Below are 24085 nucleotides of genomic sequence, written 5' to 3' on the forward strand. Positions count from 1 at the left end.
GATGGGTAGTGATCTGTTCTGGAGCTGTAATGGGTAGTATCTGTACCTGGGATGTTCTTGTGTTGTGCTGTTCCGGACCTGGGCTGGGTAATGTCCTGTTCTGGAGCTGCTCTGGGTAGTGGTCTGTTCTGGAGCTGGGCTGGATAATGGCATGTTCTGGAGCTGCTCTGAGTAGTGGTCTGTTCTGGAGTTGGGCTGGGTAATGGCCTGTTCTGGGTAGTGGTCTGTTCTGGAGCTGCTCTGGGTAATGGTCTGTTCTGGAGCTGCTCTGGGTAGTGGTCTGTTCTGGAGCTGGGCTAGGGAATGGCCTGTTCTGGAGCTGCTCTGGGTAATGGCCTGTTCTGGAGCTGCTCTGGGTAATGGCCTGTTCTGGAGCTGCTCTGGGTAGTGGTCTGTTCTGGAGCTGGGCTAGGGAATGGTCTGTTCTGGAGCTGCTCTGGGTAGTGGTCTGTTCTGGAGCTGGGCTGGATAATGGCCTGTTCTGGAGCTGCTCTGAGTAGTGGTCTGTTCTGGAGTTGGGCTGGGTAATGGCCTGTTCTGGGTAGTGGTCTGTTCTGGAGCTGCTCTGGGTAATGGCCTGTTCTGGAGCTGCTCCGGGTAGTGGTCTGTTCTGGAGCTGCTCTGTGTAGTGGTCTGTTCTGGAGCTGGGCTAGGGAATGGCCTGTTCTGGAGCTGCTCTGGGTAATGGCCTGTTCTGGAGCTGCTCTGGGTAATGGTCTGTTCTGGAGCTGGGCTAGGGAATGGTCTGTTCTGGAGCTGCTCTGGGTAGTGGTCTGTTCTGGAGCTGCTCTGGGTAATGGCCTGTTCTGGAGCTGCTCCGGGTAGTGGTCTGTTCTGGAGCTGCTCTGGGTAGTGGTCTGTTCTGGAGCTGGGCTGGATAATGGCCTGTTCTGGAGCTGCTCTGAGTAGTGGTCTGTTCTGGAGTTGGGCTGGGTAATGGCCTGTTCTGGGTAGTGGTCTGTTCTGGAGCTGCTCTGGGTAATGGCCTGTTCTGGAGCTGCTCCGGGTAGTGGTCTGTTCTGGAGCTGCTCTGGGTAGTGGTCTGTTCTGGAGCTGGGCTAGGGAATGGCCTGTTCTGGAGCTGCTCTGGGTAATGGCCTGTTCTGGAGCTGCTCTGAGTAGTGGTCTGTTCTGGAGTTGGGCTGGGTAATGGCCTGTTCTGGGTAGTGGTCTGTTCTGGAGCTGCTCTGGGTAATGGTCTGTTCTGGAGCTGCTCTGGGTAGTGGTCTGTTCTGGAGCTGGGCTAGGGAATGGCCTGTTCTGGAGCTGCTCTGGGTAATGGCCTGTTCTGGAGCTGCTCTGGGTAATGGCCTGTTCTGGAGCTGCTCTGGGTAGTGGTCTGTTCTGGAGCTGGGCTAGGGAATGGTCTGTTCTGGAGCTGCTCTGGGTAGTGGTCTGTTCTGGAGCTGGGCTGGATAATGGCCTGTTCTGGGTAGTGGTCTGTTCTGGAGCTGCTCTGGGTAATGGCCTGTTCTGGAGCTGCTCCGGGTAGTGGTCTGTTCTGGAGCTGCTCTGTGTAGTGGTCTGTTCTGGAGCTGGGCTAGGGAATGGCCTGTTCTGGAGCTGCTCTGGGTAATGGCCTGTTCTGGAGCTGCTCTGGGTAATGGTCTGTTCTGGAGCTGGGCTAGGGAATGGTCTGTTCTGGAGCTGCTCTGGGTAATGGCCTGTTCTGGAGCTGCTCCGGGTAGTGGTCTGTTCTGGAGCTGCTCTGGGTAGTGGTCTGTTCTGGAGCTGGGCTGGATAATGGCCTGTTCTGGAGCTGCTCTGAGTAGTGGTCTGTTCTGGAGTTGGGCTGGGTAATGGCCTGTTCTGGGTAGTGGTCTGTTCTGGAGCTGCTCTGGGTAATGGCCTGTTCTGGAGCTGCTCCGGGTAGTGGTCTGTTCTGGAGCTGCTCTGGGTAGTGGTCTGTTCTGGAGCTGGGCTAGGGAATGGCCTGTTCTGGAGCTGCTCTGGGTAATGGCCTGTTCTGGAGCTGCTCTGGGTAATGGCCTGTTCTGGAGCTGCTCTGGGTAGTGGTCTGTTCTGGAGCTGGGCTAGGGAATGGTCTGTTCTGGAGCTGATCTGGGTAGTGGTCTCTTATGGAGCTGCTCTGGGTAGTGGTCTGTTATGGAGCTGCTCTGGGTAGTGGTCTGTTCTGGAGCTGGGCTAGGGAATGGCCTGTTCTGGAGCTGCTCTGGGTAGTGGTCTGTTCTGGAGCTGGACTGGGTAATGCCTATTCTGGAGCTGGACTGGGTAATGCCTGTTCTGGAGCTGGACTGGGTAATGCCTGTTCTGGAGCTGGACTGGGTAATGGTCTGTTCAGTAGTTGGCCTTAATAATGGCCTGTTCTGGAGCTGCTCTGGGTAGTGGTCTGTTCTGGAGCTGGGCTGGATAATGGCCTGTTCTGGAGCTGCTCTGAGTAGTGGTCTGTTCTGGAGTTGGGCTGGGTAATGGCCTGTTCTGGAGCTGCTCCGGGTAATGGCCTGTTCTGGAGCTGCTCTGGGTATTGGTCTGTTCAGTAGTTGGCCTTAATAATGGCCTGTTCTGGAGCTGCTCTGGGTAGTGGTCTGTTCTGGAGCTGGGCTGGATAATGGCCTGTTCTGGAGCTGCTCTGGGTAGTGGTCTGTTCTGGAGCTGGGCTAGGGAATGGTCTGTTCTGGAGCTGATCTGGGTAGTGGTCTGTTATGGAGCTGCTCTGGGTAGTGGTCTGTTCTGGAGCTGGGCTAGGGAATGGCCTGTTCTGGAGCTGCTCTGGGTAGTGGTCTGTTCTGGAGCTGGACTGGGTAATGCCTATTCTGGAGCTGGACTGGGTAATGCCTGTTCTGGAGCTGGACTGGGTAATGCCTGTTCTGGAGCTGGACTGGGTAATGGTCTGTTCTGGAGCTGGGCTGGATAATGGCCTGTTCTGGAGCTGCTCTGAGTAGTGGTCTGTTCTGGAGTTGGGCTGGGTAATGGCCTGTTCTGGAGCTGCTCCGGGTAATGGCCTGTTCTGGAGCTGCTCTGGGTATTGGTCTGTTCAGTAGTTGGCCTTAATAATGGCCTGTTCTGGAGCTGCTCTGGGTAGTGGTCTGTTCTGGAGCTGGGCTGGATAATGGCCTGTTCTGGAGCTGCTCTGAGTAGTGGTCTGTTCTGGAGTTGGGCTGGGTAATGGCCTGTTCTGGAGCTGCTCCGGGTAGTGGTCTGTTCTGGAGCTGGGCTAGGGAATGGCCTGTTCTGGAGCTGCTCTGGGTAATGGCCTGTTCTGGAGCTGCTCTGGGTAATGGCCTGTTCTGGAGCTGCTCTGGGTAATGGCCTGTTCTGGAGCTGCTCCGGGTAGTGGTCCGTTCTGGAGCTGCTCCAGGTAGTGGTCTGTTCTGGAGCTGCTCTGGGTAGTGGTCTGTTCTGAAGCTGGGCTAGGGAATGGCCTGTTCTGGAGCTGCTCTGGGTAATGGCCTGTTCTGGAGCTGCTCTGGGTAGTGGTCTGTTCTGTAGTTGGGCTAGGGAATGGCCTGTTCTGGAGCTGCTCTGGATAGTGGTCTGTTCTGGAGCTGCTCTCGGTAGTGGTCTGTTCTGGACCTGGGCTGGATAATGGCCTGTTCTGGAGCTGCTCTGGGTATTGGTCTGTTCTGAAGTTGGGCTGGATAATGGCCTGTTCTGGAGCTGCTCTGGGTAGTGGTCTGTTCTGGAGCTGGGCTGGGAAATGGCCTGTTCTGGAGCTGCTCTGGGTAGTGGTCTGTTCTGGGGCTGCTCTGGGTACTGGTCTGTTCTGTAGTTGGGCTGGATAATGGCCTGTTCTGGAGCTGCTCTGAGTAGTGTTCTGTTCTGGAGTTGGGCTGGGTAATGGCCTGTTCTGGAGCTGCTCTGGGTAGTGGTCTGTTCAAGGGCTGCTCTGGGTACTGGTCTGTTCTGTAGTTGGGCTGGATAATGGCCTGTTCTGGAGCTGCTCTGGGTATTGGTCTGTTCTGAAGTTGGGCTGGATAATGGCCTGTTCTGGAGCTGCTCTGGGTAGTGGTCTGTTCTGGAGCTGGGCTGGGAAATGGCCTGTTCTGGAGCTGCTCTGGGTAGTGGTCTGTTCTGGGGCTGCTCTGGGTACTGGTCTGTTCTGTAGTTGGGCTGGATAATGGCCTGTTCTGGAGCTGCTCTGAGTAGTGGTCTGTTCTGGAGTTGGGCTGGGTAATGGCCTGTTCTGGAGCTGCTCTGGGTGGTGGTCTGTTCTGGGGCTGCTCTGGGTACTGGTCTGTTCTGTAGTTGGGCTGGATAATGGCCTGTTCTGGAGCTGCTCTGGGTAGTGGTCTGTTCTGAAGTTGGGCTGGATAATGGCCTGTTCTGGAGCTGCTCTCGGTAGTGGTCTGTTCTGGAGCTGGGCTGGGAAATGGCCTGTTCTGGAGCGTGGTCTAATCTGGAGTTGGGCTAGGTAATGGCCTGTTTATACCTTATGCTTTATACCACAGATCCTGTGGGAGTCATAAATATTGATGGCACTGGTAAATGTAAATGTAAGATAGTGTCTCTGTCCAGGGGAATACATTCTGTTTCTTTAAGTAGTCAAGGACCTGTACACTTTGTACATCATACACACAGAGGACGCAATGAGACTTGGTCTTCAAAGTGTTTCTTTGCTTGCTCTTATTTTTAAAAAAAAAAGTTGTTCAGTTGCAAAGATTATACATTGAAAGTCTGGATGGGTAGCTGGACGCAATGGAAATGAATTGTGTTTTATTTTAGATCAAAACCTTCCACCAACACAATAAGTATAGGCCTTCATAGAAACATGGTAAAAGCATCAGAATAAAACATCTTATGAAAAAACATAAAATGAGATTCTGACCGCAGACATGTTATAACCATAACGCAGCTACAGCTCTCAGAGCACTCAGATCTGTTTAAAGTGTCTTACAACCCTCTGGATAAAACCCCACCAGTCTGTTCCTCCATGTTATAGAGGGTCTAATTCCAGTAGACAGCTAACTGGACCCAACAGGACTCTGTCACTTCTGGTTAGCATCAGACCATAAGAGACCTGCCCCAAATTAACCTCCTTCATAACCAAACACTGAGATTGTCCTCCAACAGAAAAAAACTGAAACGACAACAACTTATTCAGTACCTGTCACCTCTCCTTAATAAATAAGAATATCCTTTTGTGGGAGCAGGCGTTGGGGCGGTGTTGTCTCCAAGCCTGTCTGGGTGAGAGGAGGGGAGATTGGGGGGAGCCGTGCTCCATAGATTAAACATCTAGTCTGGCCAGGCAGCTCTAATGAAAAGCAATAGAGATTCACAGGGTTTTAATGAACAACACAGATTTTACACAGACCAATTTATTGGGCCAATTCCCCCCTGTCCATCACACTGCCCCCTTCTCTCTCTCTCTCTCTCTCTCTCTCTCTCTCGCGCTCTCTCTCTCTCTCGCGCTCTCGCTCTCTCGCTCTCTCTCGCTTCTCTTTAGTTAGCCTGTCAGTGGTGAGTGTGGGGAAAATTTGCCGGCTGCCCAGGAAAGGTGAGGACCCTGTTGACTCAATCGACTGCATGACACCTCTGATCTCCCTCTCCGGATCAGTAAGCAACCTTGTTACCGTGGTGATGAGATGCAACCATGTTACCCTGGTGATAAGATGCAACCTTGTTACCTTGGCAATGAGAAGCATGGAATTAATTACTGTGTGTGACCCTGTAGTTGGGCAGCTCACCCAAATGTTCACCAGTGTGGTTAATAACAGGGCAGAGTGGCAACACCTTGTTTAGTTTATACACTTTCCTGTGATTCAGTCAGTCAGTCAGGACGCACACAGACTTTTCCCAGAAGCTAGTCTGCTATGGGGTTAGAATTGTATCAGAAGGTATCTGTTTTCACGTTACAGTCTTACCAAGGAAACAATTACTTTAAAAGCACAAGAGACCCAAAGTGCAGTTTATTTTTTATACCAGTCAGAGATTTGTACACAATGCTAAAATAGTAATCAGATCAGATTGTAATAACACTGTCTGATGCTTCATAGTCAATAACATGTTTGGAAATAACATCTCTGTTGTATAATAGTACTTTATGTGTGTTACATCTTTCTGTTTACTGGATTCTATCCTACTTTCAGTAATAATGTCATCCTTTCATTTAATTGAATGGCTGCTTTTAATGGAGCAGCATATGGTTCTAGGATTATAATGATTGATCATGATGGCAAGATAGGCATCTGTTAGTTGTTACAATGATGATTTGTATTCTACAGTTTGTGCAAGGGAGTAACTTTGTGTTGCACATTGGGAGGGGGGGTCAGTGTCAATGGGTTCCGGGTTCGGGGTTCAACTCCCTTCTAGCGGCGTCTGGTGACATGCCCTGCCGTGAGATAAAAAAATTGAAAATAAATAGCTGTGAAATGGTCGTTTCTGGTGAATTTCCTGATAATTTGGTCCAATTATTGTATTTTCTGCATTTGCATTGTTTTTTTGAAGGCCATTGCTGTGCGTGGCCAAAGACCTATATTTTCATGTCATCTGACCATTTAATTTTTTTTTTAATTGAAACTTTATTTAATTAACAAGGCAAGTCCGTTAAGAACAACTTTGCTAAACGGTATTGGCACTTGGAACCTGTGCTATGGTCATATGACATGAAAATATAGGTCTTTCGCCATGCACACCAGCAGTGGGTTGGCCTTCGAAAGAACAATGCAAATGCAGAACACACCTCACTCCTACTGTAACATATGGTGGTAGATCTTTGACGTCATGGGGCTATTTTGCTTCCACTGGTCCTGAGGTCCTTGTTAAGGTCAACGGCATCATGAACTTTACCAAGTACCAGGAAATTTTTGCCCAAAACCTGGTTGCCTCTACCAGAAGGCTGAAACTTGGCTGCAATTGGATCTTCCAGCAAGACAATAACCCAAGCATACATCAAGGTCCACACAGAAATGGTTAATTGACCACAAAAATCACATTTTTGCAATGGTCATCTCATTCTCCTGACTTGAACCCCATTGAAAGCCTGTGGTTTGAATTGAAGAGGGATGTCCATAAGCACAGACCAAGGATATGAAGGATCTGGAAAGATTCTGTATGGAGGAATGGTCTAAGATCCCTCCCACTGTGTTCTCTAATCAGATTCTGTATGGAAGAATGGTCTAAGATCCCGCCCACTGTGTTCTCTAATCAGATTCTGTATGGAGAAAAGACAGACCATTCCTCCATACAGAATCTGATTAGAGAACACATTGAGCAGGATCTTAGACCAAAGATTCCTCCCAATGTGTTCTCCAATCTCATTTTAGAGAAAGGCTCAGCGTCAATATCCTCGCAAGGTGAGGACAGGGAAACAGAGAATTCCAATCATTTTGACCGTTCATTTAAAAAAATAATGTTTTATTACTTGTTAGACAATCTATTTCTCTGAGCAATTGTATTAGTATAAAACAATAAAACATGTCCATTTTTTTTAGCAAACAATATAGCTTAGGTTGGTTTTACATATTGTTTATTGTATACAGCCTTTTTTGCTCTTCTTTTATAAATGGATCCAATCATTTTGGACCCCACTGTATCTTAACCACAAGTGAAATACCAAATATTTCTCTATTACTTTAAACTGTTGGTCTAACTCTAACAGTTCAGAAAGTCACCAACAAACCTCATGCTTTAACTAAATTTAACATAACCCATTACCTGATTTCCATTCCATATTGAAATCAAGAATCAAGGAGAAATAAACCAGCTTAATGCTGTGCAATGTCACAGGCATCTTGATCAACAAAGACGAGGCTGTGCCATTTTTTATTGTAGATTCTCAAATTGAAATATGAACTTGGTTCTGGAAGTATTTTAAGTATTATAATGGTGATCGTTAAATTGCATAAACAAGTGGCATAAACATGAACCTTTGGGCCTTCAAATTGTATAAATAAGGAGGATTGGTGCTGCTGTCTGGGAGACAGGGAGGCTGCCTCTCACTGGGGAGAGAAATATGCTCGCTTCAGCCAACTGCCTAAGATTCATAGAAAGCTCTTCTCTAATTCTGTAGCATACTATAAAATATATAACCCCCTAGAGTCAATGCTTCCCCCCATACATCTAATTAGCATAATACCAACCCATCAATTAATCTGTGGTGAAAGGTGACAGAGAAAGAGCGGTGTTTGATAGACCATGAGACATCTGTGGTGTAAGGTGACAGAGAAAGAGCGGTGTTTGATAGACCATGAAACATCTGTGGTGAAAGGTGACAGAGAAAGAGCGGTGTTTGATAGACTATGAGACATCTGTGGTGAAAGGTGACAGAGAAAGAGCGGTGTTAGACCATGAGACATCTGTGGTGAAAGGTGACAGAGAAAGAGTGGTGTTAGACCATGAGACATCTGTGGTGAAAGGTGACAGAGAAAGAGCGGTGTTTGATAGACCATGAAACATCTGTGGTGAAAGGTGACAGAGCTAGAGCGGTGTTTGTTAAACCATGAGACAGCCTCGATCCAAGATGGCGTAGCAGTGGGATGTTTTGATTGTCTTGTCCCGTCCCTTGTGTATATCATTTCATTCTTTGTATACATTTCATATATATTTTTAATCTAATTTACGGACTGAACATAATCTCCTGCAACCCGCCTCACCCAATGCAGTATGGATCTGCTATTTTTTAATACTTTAGAACCGTAACCTCTTTCAAGCTGTCCACTGCTAGTTAGCCATCACCGTTAACTGGGACATTTGCCAGCTTCAGCCCTGTCAACCACTGTCCACTACTACTACCCACTACTATGGGGCGGCAGGGTAGCCTAGTGGTTAGAGCGTTGGACTAGTAACTGGAAGGTTGCAAGTGCAAATCCCCGAGCTGACAAGGTACAAATCTGTCATTCTGCCCCTGAACAGGCAGTGTTCCTAGGCTGTCATTGAAAATAAGAATTTGTTCTTAACTGACTTGCCTAGTTAAATAAAGGTAAAAAAAATATTAACCCAGAGCATATTGGACTGCTTTTCTCCACCATATCTCCGGATTCCTACAGCAAGCTCGGAACCTTTACTCCGGATCATCGCAGTTAGCTAGCTGCTATTAGAGTGACTACTCCTGGCTAACGTCTCTGTCCCGAAGCAACCACCAGTTAGCCTGGAGATAGCCACAAATCTAGGCCCATCTCCTGGCTAACCGAATAGATCTATCAAGAATTCCTGGGCTTCAATTACCTATTTTGCCTATTGGCCTGGACCCTTTGTTGCCGACACGGAGCCCCGCCGATCCATCACGGCTGGTCTGCCGACATAAACACCCGAGGGGGTTTCAACAGGCTCCCCCATTGCGACATCCCCCTTAGGCCCATCTGCTAGCAAGAATTTAAGCTTTCAATCGACATAAGAAACTTGTATGTACCTGCATGTTTAATAACCATAATTTGTATGGTTATTTATTTGAATTGCGTGCCCTCCAGGTTCACCGGAAGTTGTCCTGTTAGTGGGACCCCTATCCCAGAGAGGCTAGCCTGCTGCTATCACTGGCCTGCTAGCTGTCTGAATCTCAGTGCCTCCAGCTTGCCGAGCTACTCACTGGACCCTATGATTACTCGGCTACACATGCCTCTCCCTCATGTCTACATGCCTTGTCTATTGTTGTTTTGGTTAATTTTTTAAAATCTTATTTCACTGTAGATCCTCCAGCCCTGCTCTATGCCTTAGCTCGCCCTGTTGTTCCACCCCCCACCCCCCACCCCCCCACACATGCAGTGACCTCACCTGGCTTAAATGGTGTCTCAAGAGACAATACCTCACTCATCGTTAATTAATGCCTAGAATACATCCACTGTACTCACATCCTACCATACCCTTGTCTGTACATTATGCCTTAAATGTATTCTTCCACGCCCAGAAACCTGCTCCTTTTCCTCTGTTCCGAACACACTAGACGACTAGTTCTTTTATCCTTTAGCCGTACCCTCATCCTACTCCTCCTCTGTTCCTCTGGTGAAGTAGAGGTTAACCCAGGACCTGCAGCCCCCAGCATCACTCCCATTCCCCAGGCACTCTCTTTTGTTGACTTCTGTAACCGTAAAATAATTGGTTTCATGCATGTTAACATTAGTAGACTCCTCCCTAAGTTTGTTTTATTCACTTCTTTAGCACACTCCGCCAACCCGGATGTCACAGCCGTGTCTGAATCCTGGCGTAGGAAGGCCACCAAAAATCCAGAAATTTCCATCCCTAACTATAACATTTTCCAACATGATAGAACTGCCAATGGGGGCGGAGTTACAATCTATTGCAGAGATAGTATGACAGAACTCTGCAGGCTACCCAGGTCTGTGCCCAAACCAATCGAGCTTCTGATTTTAACAGGTCTCTCACCGGAGTTTGTACTGTTAGGTGACCCAAACTGGGATGTGCTTAACACCGCTGCCGTCCCACAATCTAAGCTAGATGCCCTCAATCTCACACAAATGATCCAGGAACATACCAGGTACATCCCAAAATCCGTAACCATGGGCCTCAGATATCATCCTGACCAACTTGCCCTCCAAATACACCTCTGCTGTCTTCAGTGCTCACTGCCTCATTGCCTGCGTGCGTAATGGGTCCATGATAAAACGACCACTCCTCATCTCTGTCAAACGCTTCCTAAAACACTTCAGCGAGCAGCCTTTCTAACCGACCTGGCCCGGGTATCCTGGAAGGATATTGACCTCCTCCCATCAGTGAAGGATGCCTGGTTGCTCTTTAAAAGTGTTTTCCTCTCCGTCTTAAATAAGCATGCCCCATTAAAAAAATGTAGAACCAAGAACAGATATAGCCCTTGTTTCACTCCAGACTTGACTACCATTAACCAGTTGCATCTCTAGGGGCGCTATTTCATTTTTGGATAAAAAACGTTCCCGTTTTAAGCGCGATATTTTGTCACGAAAAGATGCTCGACTATGCATATTGTATATATATGCTTGACAGTTTTGGAAAGAAAACACTCTGAAGTTTCAGAATCTGCAAAGATTTTGTCTGTAAGTGCCCCAGAACTCATTCTACAGGCGAAACCAAGATGATACGTTAAACAGGAAATGAGCAGAATTTCTGAAGCTCTGTTTTCTAATGTCTCCTTATATGGCTGTGAATGCGACAGGAATAAGCTTAGACCTTCTGCCGTTTCCCCAAGATGTCGGCAGCATTGTGACGTATTTGTAGGCATATCATTGGAAGATTGACCATAAGAGACTACATTTTCCAAGTGTCCGCCTGGTGTCCTGCGTCGAAACTGGTGCGTAAAGCCATGTGCAAGTATTTTTCCATTTGATTGAGAGGAGAAACCATGCTTCCACGAACGATATATCATCGAAGAGATATGTGAAAAACACCTTGAGGATTGATTCTAAACAACGTTTGCCATGTTTTCAGTCGATATTATGGAGTTAATTTGGAAAAAAGTTCGCGTTTTGAGGACTGAATTTTCTGGTTTTTTTTGGTAGCCAAATGTGATGTACAAAACGGAGCTATTTCTAATACACAAAGAATATTTTTGGAAAAACTGAGCATCTGCTATCTAACTGAGAGTCTCCTCATTGAAAACATCTGAAGTTCTTCAAAGGTAAATGATTTTATTTGAATGCTTTTCTGTTTTTTTGTGTAAATGTTGCCAGCTGAATGCTAATGCTAAATGCTACGCTAAATGCTACGTTAGCCATCAATACTGTACACAAATGCTTGTTTTGCAATGGTTGAGAAGCATATTTTGAAAATCTGAGATGACAGTGTTGTTAACAAAAGGCTAAGCTTGAGAGCTAGCATATTTATTTCATTTCATTTGCGATTTTCATGAATAGTTAACGTTGCGTTATGGTAATGAGCTTGAGTCTGTATTCACGATCCCGGATCCGGGATGGGGATATCAGAAAGGTTAACCAGCACAAACACATCCTGTGGCGTTCTGCATTGGCATCGAATATCCCCTGCGATGTGCAACTATTCAGGGAAGTCAGGAACCAATATACTCAGTCAGTTAGGAAAGCTAAGGCTAGCTATTTCAAGTTGAAATTTGCTTCCAATAGCACTAATTCCAAACATTTTTGGGAAACTGTAAAGTCCATGGAGAATACAAGCACCTCCTCCCAGCTGCCCACTGCACGGAGGATAGGAAACACTGTCACCACAGATAAATCTACGGTAATTGATCATTTCAATAAGCATTTTTCCACGGCTGACCATGCTTTCCACCTGGCTACCCCTACCCCGACCAACACCTCAGCACCCTCTGCAGCAACTTGCCCAAAACCACTCCGCTCTCCTTCACCCAAATCCAAACAGCTGATGTTCTGAAAGAGCTGCAATATCTGGATCCATACAAATCAGCTGGCTAGACAATCTGGACCCTCTCTTTCTAAAATTATCCACCGGAATTGTTGCAACCCCAATTCCTAGCCTATTCATCCTCTCTTTCGTATTGTCTGAGATCCCCAATGATTGGAAAGCTGCCGTGGTCATCCCCCTCCATAAAGGGGGAGACACTTTAGACCCAAACTGTTATAGACCTATATCCCACACCATCCTGCCCTGCCTTTCTAAAATCTTCAAAAGCCAAGTAATATAAACAAATCACCGACCATTTCGAAGTCCATTGTACCTTCTCCACTATGCAATCTTGTTTCTGAGCTGGTCATAGGTGCCCCTCAGGCACGCTCAAGGCCCTAAACGATATCATAACCGGCATCTATAAAAGACAGTACTGTGCAGCCATCTTCATCGACCTGGCCAAGTCTTTCGACTGTCAATCACCGCATTCTTATGACTCAATAGCCTTGGCATCTCAAATGACTGCCTCGCCTGGTTCACCAACTACTTCTCAGACAAAGTTCAGTGTGTCAAATCGGAGGGCCTGTTGTCTGGACCTCTGGCAGTCTCTATGGGTGTGCCACAGGGTTCAATTCTCAGGCCGACTCTTTTCTCTGTATATATCATGGATGTCACTCTCGCTGCTGGTGATTCTCTGATCCACCTCTACGCAGACAACCCCATTCTGTATACATCTTTGGACAACGTGTTAACAAACCTCCAAACGAGCTTCAACTCCATGCAACACTCTTTCCGTGGCCTCCAACTGCCCTTAAATGCTAGTAAAACTAAATGCATGCTTTTCAACCGATTGCTGCCCTCACCCTCCCGCCCGACTAGCATCACTACTCTGGATGGTTCTGACTTAGAATATGTGGACAACTACAAATACCTAGGTGTCTGGTTAGACTGTAAACTCTCCTTCCAGACTCACATTAAGCATCTCCAATCCAAAATTAAATATAGAATTTACTTCCTATTTCGCAACAAACATTCCTTCACTCATGCTGCCAAACATACCCTTGTAAAAATGACTATCCTTCCGATCCTTGACTTCGATGATGTCATTTACAAAATAGCACCCAGCGCTAGACTCAGCAAAATGGATGTAGTCTACACAGTGCCAACCGTTTTGTCACCAAAGTCCCATTGGCTGGTCCTCACTACATATTCGTCGGCAAACCCACTGGCTCCAGGTCATCTATAAGTCTTTGCTAGGTGAAGCCCCGCCTTATCTCAGCTCACTGGTCACCATAGCAACACCCACCCGTAGCACACGCTCCAGCAGGTATATTGCACTGGTCATCCCGAAGCCAACACTTTCTTTGGCTGCCTTTCCTTCCAGTTCTCTGCTGTCAATGACTCGAATGAATTGCAAAAATCACTGAAGTTGGAGACTTACATCTCCCTCACTCCCGTGTAAATATAGCACCTGACTACCTCATCCCCATATTATTACTTACCCTCTTGCTCTTTTGCACCCCAGTATCTCTACTTGCACATCATCTGCACATATGACTCCAGTATTATTGCTAAGTTGTAATTATTTTTGCCTCTAAGGCCTATTTGTGGCCTACCTCCCTACTATTCTACGTTTGCACACACTCTATATAGATTCTTTCTATTTTATTTTATTTTGTGTTATTGACTGTACATTTGTTTGTGTAAATCTGTGTTGTTCTTTTTGTCACACTGCTTTTCTTTATCTTGGCCAGGTCGCAGTTGTAAATGAGAACTTGTTCTGGTTAGTCAAAGGTGAAATAAAATTAATAAATACAAATGTGGTGAAAGGTGACAGAGCTAGAGCGGTCTTCTCACAAAATTGTCTGTAGCATTTGAACAGCTTGGCCTACATGAAATCTTGGCCTAAATGGAAAGCTGAGACTCTCACAAAACCAATGGTGTTCTCCGTTTTGCTCTACGACCCCTACAAGCGTTTTTGGTCTCGTCTGAAGTCGATACAGCCAATCTGCCAACTTCTGTCTGTAGGGTCCAATCAGTTTGGGCTACACACTAATATTACCCCTCTGTGGAAAGGTGAGACTCTCATGAACACGTATCGCTATAGGATGCTCACAGGCCTCACAAGACTCATCTGAAGGTCCCTCGGTATATACAGTAATGTATGGAGATTATATTTAGTGTCAAAAATAAGTTTTAAGTATATGTAAAAATAAATAAAAATAATGTCTCCTGATCTTTCTTATATCTCTCAGTTAAAGGACAGACACTTCAGAACAAACTTCCTTTCGATTTGTTTGTCGGGACAATCTGTTATTCAATGCATTTGTATGGGCTAAATGCAAGGGCCAAGCATTTCAGATCAAAGATCAAAGGATCTTAAAAATGTGTAATCAAATAGCTAAATTATCCTTGGTATGACCATCTTAAAACATTTCCACATAGGTTAGTAGAATCCCCCCCCCCCCCCCCCCCCCTTCCCCAGCTTAGACAGGGCGTAGACTGTTATGGGTTAAAATACTGCCAAAGAACCCAATATAACTGTTAAATAAATACAAAAAAAAACATATGTTCATATATAATTCTTATTAATGCTTATGAATTTACCATGTTGATTTTGACTGTACTATTTTACTTATTCTAAGTCAACTCATATGTTTTTGGGATTGTTAATAAAAGAGAGGCGGACAAAAGATCAAATCAAAATGTATTTGTCACGTGCGCCGAATAGAACGTAGACCTTACAGTGAAATCTCAGAACCTAACCAACAGTGTGATTTTTAAGAAAAAAATAGGTATTAGGTGAACAATAGATAAGTAAAGAAATAAAAACAACATTAAGTGAAAATAAAAAATTAAGTGAAAAATAACAGTAGCGAGGCTATATACGGGCACCGGTTAATCTGTACATGTAGGAATTGTTAAAGTGACTATGCATATATGATAAACAGAGAGTCGCAGTAGCGTAAAAGAGGGGTTGGTGGGTGGCAGGACACAATGCAAATAGTCCGGGTAGCCAATGCGCGGGGGCACCAGTTAGTCGGGATAAATGAGGTAGTATGTACATGAATGTTTTTTATGGCTTGGAAGTAAAAAACTGTTGAGAAGCCTTTTGGTCCTAGACTTGGCACTCTGGTACCACTTGCCATGTGGTAGTAGAAAGAACAGACTATGACTGGGGTGGCTGGGGTGGCTGGGGTCTTTGACAATTTTTAGGGCCATCCTCTGACACCGCCTTGTGTAGAGTTCCTAGATGGCATGCAGCTTAGCCCCAGTGATGTAATCGGCCGTACGCATAACCCTCTGTAGTGCCTTGCGTTCGGAGGACGAGCAGTTGCCATACCAGGCAGTGATGCAACCATGCTCTCAACATTGCAGCTGTAGAACCTTCTGAGGACACATGCCAAAACTTTTTAGTTTTCTGAGGGGAATAGGCTTTGTCGTGCCCTCTTCACGACTGTGTGTTTGGACCATTCTAGTTTGTTGGTGATGTGGACACCAAGGAACTTGAAGCTCTCAACCTGCTCCACTACAGCCCCATCGATGAGAATGGGGGCGTGCTCGGTCCTCCTTTTCCTATAGTCCACAATCATCTCCTTTGTCTTGATTATGTTGAGGCTCCAGTGTTGAGGATCAGCGTGGCGGATGTGCTGTTACCTACCCTCACCACCTGGGGGCGGCCTGTCACCTGGGGGCGGCCTGTCATCCAGTTGCAGAGGGAGGTATTTAGTCCCAGGATCCTTAGCTTAGTGATGAGGGTACTATGGTCTTGAACGCTGAGCCGTGTCGATGAATAGCATTCTCACATTAGGTGTTCCTTTTGTCCAGGTGGGAAAGGGCAGTGTGAAGTGCAATAGAGATTGCATCATTTGTGGATCTGTCTGGGCAGTATGCAATTTGGAGTTGGTCTAGGTTCTCTGGGATAATGGTGTTAATTTGAGCCATTACCAGCCTTTTCAAGCATTTCAGGGAGTTTTTCCTAGCCACTGTGCTTCTACACCTGCATTGCTTGCTGTTTGGGGTTTTAGGCTGGGTTTCTGTACTTCACTCCAATGAAGCAAGAAATACTGTATAAATACATTTGATTGATTGATTGATTGACTTCATGGTTACCAATGAGAGTGCTAAGGGTCTGTAGTCATTTAGGCAGGTTGTGGTGTTGGTACGTGTTGGTATTACAGACTCAATCAGGAACATGTTGAAAATGTCAGTGAAGGCACCTGCCAGTTGGTCAGCACATGCCCGGAGCACACGTCCTGGTAATCCGTCTGGCCCCGCAACCTTGTGAATGTTGAATTGACCATGCTGGTAATTTATGAACATTTGAACATCTTGGCCATGTTCCTAGCCACCGTGCTTCTACACCTGCATTGCTTGCTGTTTGGAGTTTTAGGTTGGGCTTCTGTACAGCACTTTGAGATATCAGCTGATGTAAGAAGGGCTATATAAATACATTTGTTTTGATTTAAAGGTCTTACTCACGTTGGCTACGGAAAGCGTGATCACACAGTCGTACGGAACAGCTGATGCTCTCATGCATGTTTCAGTGTTACTTGCCTCGAAGCGAGAATATAAGTTATTTAGCTTGTCTAGTAGGCTTGTGTCACTGGGCAGCTCTCGGCTGTGCTTCTCTTTGTAGTCTGTAATAGTTTGCAGGCCCTACCACGTCCGACGACCATTGGAGCTTCGCTTTCCGTAGAACGATTAAAGCTTAATCCTGTAAAGACGCTTGCCTGTTTGATTGGTCGTCGGAGGGCATAGTGGTATTTCTTATTAGCGTCCGGGTTAGTCCCCTGTTAGTCCCGCTCCATGAAAGTGACAGCTCTACCCTTTAGCTCAGTGTGGATGTTGCCTGTAATCCATGGCTTCTGGTTGGGGTATGTACATACAGCCACTGTGGGGACGATGTCATCGATGCACTTATTGATGAAGCCAGTGACTGATGCCATCCTCCTTAATGCCAACGGAAGAATCCCGGAACATGTTCCAGTCTGTGCCAGAAAATCAGTAATGTAGTTTAGCATCTGCTTCATCTGACCACTTTTTTATTGACCAAGTCAGTGGTGCTCCCTGCTTTAATTTTAACTTGTTAGCAGGAATCCGGAGGATAGAATTATGGTCAGATTTGCCAAATGGAGGGTGAGGGAGAGCTTTGTACCCGTCTCTGTGTGTGGAGTGAAGGTGGTCTCGAGTTTGTTTTCCCTCCAGTTGCACATTTAACATGCTGATGGAATTTGGGTAAAACGGATTTAAGTTTCCCTGCATTAAGGCCACTAGGAATGCCGCCTCTGGATGAGCGTTTTCCAGTTTGCTTTTGGCCGTATACATCTCATTGAGTGTGGTCTTAGTGCCAGCATCCGTCTGTGTTGGTAAATAGACAGCTACGAAGAATATAGATGAAAACTCTCTAGGTACGTAGATAGTGTGGTCTACAGCTTATCATGAGATACTCTACCTCAGTTGAACAAAACCTAGAGACTTCTTTAGATATCGTGCACCAGCTGTTTACAAATATACATAGACCTCCACCCTTCGTCTTACCAGAGGCTGCTGTTCCATCCTGCCTATACAGTGTAAAACCCGCCAGTTGTATGTTATATATCTCGTCGTTCAGCACGACTTGGTGAAACATAGGATATTACAGTTTTTAATGTCCCGTTGGTTGGATATACGCAGTTGTAGTTCGTCCCCTTTACTATCTAGCGATTGTACGTTGGCCAATAGTACCGATGGCAAAGGCAGATTCACCACTTGTTGCCGGATCCTCACAAGGCACCCCGATCTCCTTACGCTTAACCTGTTCGGGTGTCTGGAGTAAATCCCTCTCGTCCGACTCATTCACTTCTCGACGCTACCTATCCCGTTAGCGGTATAATTGTCATCAACAACCGCTGAATTGTATAGCGCATAGCGCCACAATCAAATAATATTACTAAAAATGAATGAAATCACAAGTGCAATATAGCAAAACACAGCTTAGCATTTTGTTAATCCAATTGTCATATCAGATTTTGAAAATATGCTTTACAGCGAAAGCAATCCAAGCGTTTGTGTAAGTTTATCGATCACTAGACAAAACATTATGAACACCTAGCATCAAAGTATTTTGGTCACAAAAATCTGAAAAGCAATAAAATTAATCTCTTACCTTTGATGATCTTCGGATGATTTCACTCACAGGACTCCTAAATACACAATGAATGTTCCTTTTGTTCCATAAAGATTATTTTTATATCCAAAATACCTCCGTTTGTTTGTCACATTATGTTCAGAAATCCACAGGAAAGAGTGGTCACCACAACGCAGATGAAAATTCCAAATAAAATCGATAAGGTCCACAGAAACATGTCAAACGTTTTTTATAATCATTCCTCAGGTTGTTTTTAAAATATATATTCGATAATATATCAACCGGGTCTGTAGGTTTTTCAATAACACCGGGTGAAACATTGGCCGCTTTACTCTGTAGTGCAAAACTCACTCTGAGAGCCCGCACCTATCCACTTACGCAATGTGATTATACAAGCTCATTTTTCTAAATAAAAGCCTGAAACTATGTCGTAAGACTGTTGACACCTTAGGGAAGCCATTCCTCATTTTTTCGCCTGCAAAATCAGTTCTGTTATACTCACAGACAATATTTTGACCGTTTTGGAAACTTTAGAGTGTTTTCTATCCCAATCTGTCAATGATATGCATATTCTAGCATAGAGGCCTGAGAAACAGGTCATTGACATTGGGAAGGTTATTTTTCCAAACATAAAAATAGTGCCCCCATAGCTGAAAGAGGTTAAAGAAAAATGATTTGTCTAGTTCAAGGAGAGTAATCTCTGTTCTGATGTCCAGAAGCTCTTTCGGTCTTAAGAGACGGTAGCACCAACATTATGTACAAAATATGTCACAAACAATGCAGAAAAAAAATAGCACGGTTGGTTAAGTGCCCATAAAATGGCATTTTCATATTTTAATTTTTTTATTTCACCTTTCTTTAACCAGGTAGGCTAGTTGAGAACAAGTTATCATTTGCAACTGCGCCCTGGCCAAGATAAAGCATAGCAGTGTGAACAGACAACAACACAGAGTTACACATGGAGTAAACAATAAACAAGTCAATAACATTGTAGGAAAAAAAAATCTATATGCATTGTGTGCAAAAGGCATAAGGAGGTAGGCAATAAATAGGCCATAGGAGTGAATAATTACAATTATTATAATCGGTGGGATTCGAGATGGTCAGTGACCTGTTTGTTGACTTGGCTTTCAAAGACCTTAGATAGGCAGGCTAGGATGGATATAGGTCTGTAACAGTTTGGGTCCAGGGTGTCTCCCCCTTTGAAGGGGGGGATGACCGCGGCAGCTTTCCAATCTTTGGGGATCTCCGATGAAACGAAGGGGAGGTTGAACAGGCTGGTAATAGGGGTTGCTACAATGGCGGCGGACAGTTTCAGAAATAGAGAGTCCAGATTGTCAAGTCCAGCTGATTTGTATGGGTCCAGGTTTTGCAGCTCTTTCAGAACATCTGCTATCTGGATTTGGTTAAGGAGAAGCTGGGGAGGAGTGGGCGAGTAGCTGCGGGGGGGGGGGGGGGGGGGGGGGGGGGGGTGGGGGGGGGGGAGCTGTTGGCCCAGGTTGGAGTAGCCAGGAGGAAGGCATGGCCAGCTGTTGAGAAATGCTTGTTGAAGTTTTCGATTATCACGGATTTATCGGTGGTGACCGTGTTACCTAGCCTCAGTGCAGTGGGCAGCTGGGAGGAGGTGCTCTTGTTCTCCATGGACTTTACAGTGTCCCAGTACTTTTTGGAGTTAGAGCTACAGGATGCACATTTCTGCTTGAAAAAGCTGGCCTTTGCTTTCCTGACTGACTGCATGTATTGGTTCCTGACTTCCCTGAACAGTTGCATATCGCGGGGACTATTCGATGCTATTGCAGTCCACCACAGGATATTTTTGTGCTGGTCGAGGGCAGTCAGGTCTGGAGTGAACCAAGGGCTATATCTGGTCTTAGTTCTGCATTTTTTGAACGGAGCATGCTTTTCTAAGATGGTGAGGAAGTTACTTTTAAAGAATGACCAGGCATCCTCAACTGACGGGATGAGGTCAATATCCTTCCAGGATACCCGAGCCAGGTCGATGTGTGGCCACAAGTCAGATTTTGACATCAATGCTTAGATTCTTCAATGTAGCCACCCATTAATTGCCTTGATGACAGTTTTGCAGTCTCTTGGCATTCTCTCAACTAGCTTCATAAGGTAGCCACCTGGAATGCATTTCAATTAACAGGTGTGCCTTCTTAAAAGTTAATTTGTGAAATGTCTTTCCTTCTTAATGCATTCGAGCCAATCATTTGGGTTGTAACAAGGCGTCACATTGTATAATGATAGGAGACAGGCGCAGGAATAGGAAATAGGGGGATTTTAATTCTCTACCCAAAATAGAGTACGTCTTGAATATGACGTGGACGAAGCCCAAAACAAAAACAGTATGTATGTGTGTATATATATATATATATATATATATATATATATATATATATATATATATATAAAAACACAGAGCTGTAACCCAAACAAAGAGTGAGGTGTAATGGAACAATAATCAACAAGGACAATGGGGAACAGAGGGCACATATATACACATACTAATCAAGGGGAATGGGAACCAGGTGTGCGTAATGAGACGAGACAGTACGGGGTTGTTGGTAATGAAACAGTTCAGTGACGCCTAGAAGGTCGGTGACGTAGATCTCCGGAGCTGGAGAACGAAAGGAGCAGCAGTACTGGGCGAATCCGTTACACAAGGTAGAGGTGGTATACAGAAGATAACTCTATTTGGTAAAATACCAAGTCCATATTGTGGCAAGAACAGCTCAAATAAGCAACGAGAAATGACAGTCCACCATGACTTTAAGACATGGAGGTCAGTCATTTCGGAAAATTTGAAGAACTTTGAAAATGCTTGAAGTGCAGTCGCAAAAGCCAACAAGCACTATGATGAAACTGGCTCTCATGAGGCTCGCCACAGGAAAGGAAGACCCAGAGTTACCTCTACTGCAGATGAGAAGTTCATTAGAGTTAACTGAACCTCAGATTGCAGCCCAAATAAATACTTAACTTTAAATTACTTTTAAAGAATGACCAGGCATCCTCGATTAACGGGATGAGGTCAATATCCTTCCAGGAAACCCGGGGCAGGTCGATTAGAAAGGCCTGCTGGCAGAAGTGTTTTAGGGAGCGTTTGACAGTGATGAGGGGTGGTCGTTTGACCGAGGAACCATAGCGGATACAGGCAATGAGGCAATGATCGCTTAGATCCTGATTGAAAATGGCGGAGGTTGGTCAGGATAATGTCTATGAGGGTGCCCATGTTAACAGATTTAGGGTTGTACCTGGTGGGTTCCTTGATGAGTTGTGTAAGATTGAGGGCATCTAGCTTTGATTGTAGGACTGCCGGGGTGTTAAGCATATCCCAGTTTAGGTCACCTAACAGAATGAACTCTGAAGCTAGATGGGGGGCGATCAATTCACAAATGGTGCCCAGGGCACAGCTGGGAGCGGAGGGGGGTCGATAGCAGGCGGCAACAGTGAGAGTCTTAATTCTGGAGAGGTTCGTTTTTAAAATGAGAAGTTCAAACTGTTTGGGTACAGACCTGGAAAGTATGACAAAACTTTGCAGGCTATCTCTGCAGTAGATTGCAACTCCTCCCCCTTTGGCAGTTCTATATTGATGGAAAATGTTGTAGCAAGGTATGGAAATCTCAGAATTGTTGGTGGCCTTCCTAAGCCAGTATTCAGACACGACATGGACATCAGGGTTGGCGGAGTGTGCTAAAGCTGTGAGTAAAACAAACTTAGGGAGGAGGCTTCTGATGTTGACATGCATGAAACCAAGGCTTTTTCGATCACAGAAGTCAACAAATGAGGGTGCCTGGGGACACGCAGGGTCAGGGTTTACCTCCACATCACTCGAGGAACAGAGGAGGAGTAGGATGAGGGTACGGCTAAAGGCTATCAAAACTGGTCGCCCAGAGCGTCGTGGACGAAGAATGAAAGGATCAGAGTTCTGGGCATGGTAGAATAGATTCAGGGCATAATGTGCAGACAGGGGTATTGTGGGGTGTGGGTACAACGGAGGTAAGCCCAAGCACTGAGTGATAAGAGAGGTTGTATCTCTGGATAAGCTGGTTATAATGGGTGAGGTTACCACGTGTGGGAGGTGGGAAAAGTGAGGTATCAGAGGTGTAATGACTGGAACTAGGGGCTCCGCAGTAAACTAAAACAATGATAACTAATCTAAACAACAGTATAGAAGACATATTGACATATGAGAGAGACCTACAGCGAGGGATAAAGAAATCAAAGGTGTTGATTTGGAGAGCTAACTCAGACAACGTATTACTTTACTCTCAGTGTTATTACTTTGCCCTCGGCGTTATTACTTTTTCTTTGTGTTATTAGTTAACTCTCAGTGTTATTACTCTACTCTCAGTGTTATTATTTTACTATCTGTGTTATTACTTTACTCTCAGTGTTATTACTTTACTCTCAGTGTTATTACTTTACTCTGTGTTATTACTTTACTCTCTGTGTTATTGCTTTGCCCTCAGCGTTATTACTTTTTTCTTTGTGTTATTACTTAACTCTCAGTGTTATTACTCTACTCTCAGTGTTATTATTTTACTATCTGTGTTATTACTTTACTCTCAGTGTTATTACTTTACTCTGTGTTATTACTTTACTCTCTGTGTTATTGCTTTGCCCTCAGCGTTATTACTTTTTCTTTGTGTTATTACTCTACTCTCAGTGTTATTATTATACTATCTGTGTTATTACTTTACTCTCAGTGTTATTGCTTTACTCTCAGTGGTATTACTTTACTCTCAGTGGTATTACTTTACTCTCAGTGGTATTACTTTACTCTGTGTTATTACTTTACTCTTTATGTTATTACTTTACTATCAGTGGTATTACTTTACTCTCTGTGTTATTACTTTACTATCAGTGGTATTACTTTACTCTCAGTGTTATTACTTTAATCTGTGTTATTACTTTACTCTCCGTGTTATTACTTTACTCTGTGTTATTACTTTACTCTCTGTGTTATTACTTTGCCCTCAGCGTTATTACTTTTTCTTTGTGTTATTAGTTAACTCTCAGTGTTATTACTCTACTCTCAGTGTTATTATTTTACTATCTGTGTTATTACTTTACTCTCAGTGTTATTACTTTACTCTCAGTGTTATTACTTTACTCTGTGTTATTACTTTACTCTCTGTGTTATTGCTTTGCCCTCAGCGTTATTACTTTTTTCTTTGTGTTATTACTTAACTCTCAGTGTTATTACTCTACTCTCAGTGTTATTATTTTACTATCTGTGTTATTACTTTACTCTCAGTGTTATTACTTTACTCTGTGTTATTACTTTACTCTCTGTGTTATTGCTTTGCCCTCAGTGTTATTACTTTTTCTTTGTGTTATTACTCTACTCTCAGTGTTATTATTATACTATCTGTGTTATTACTTTACTCTCAGTGTTATTGCTTTACTCTCAGTGGTATTACTTTACTCTCAGTGGTATTACTTTACTCTCAGTGGTATTACTTTACTCTGTGTTATTACTTTACTCTTTATGTTATTACTTTACTATCAGTGGTATTACTTTACTCTCTGTGTTATTACTTTACTATCAGTGGTATTACTTTACTCTCAGTGGTATTACTTTACTCTCAGTGGTATTACATTACTCTCTGTGTTATTACTTTAATCTGTGTTATTACTTTACTATCAGTGGTATTACATTACTCTGTGTTATTACTTTACTCTGTGTTATTACTTTAATCTATGTGTTATTTATTTTCTCTTTGTTATTACTTTACTCTCAGTGTTGTT

The 24085-nt window shown here is 44.6% G+C and overlaps 1 protein-coding gene across 1 annotated transcript in view; it reads right to left on the bottom strand.

Annotated features, from left to right (window-relative positions):
- Positions 1-408: 408 nt before the first annotated feature.
- LOC118964539 (flocculation protein FLO11-like) overlaps positions 409-24085 on the bottom strand; it is a 51725-nt gene continuing 28048 nt past the window's right edge. Inside the window, exons 2-3 of the mRNA XM_036976530.1 lie at positions 2824-4368; positions 409-2061 (exon numbers count right to left, since the gene is read on the bottom strand). Of these exons, the coding sequence (XP_036832425.1) occupies positions 409-2061; positions 2824-4368 (3198 nt within the window). The remainder of the gene's footprint in view (positions 2062-2823; positions 4369-24085) is intronic.

Source organism: Oncorhynchus mykiss, chromosome 5, assembly GCF_013265735.2.
Source record: "Oncorhynchus mykiss isolate Arlee chromosome 5, USDA_OmykA_1.1, whole genome shotgun sequence".
Classification (NCBI taxonomy): domain Eukaryota; kingdom Metazoa; phylum Chordata; class Actinopteri; order Salmoniformes; family Salmonidae; genus Oncorhynchus; species Oncorhynchus mykiss.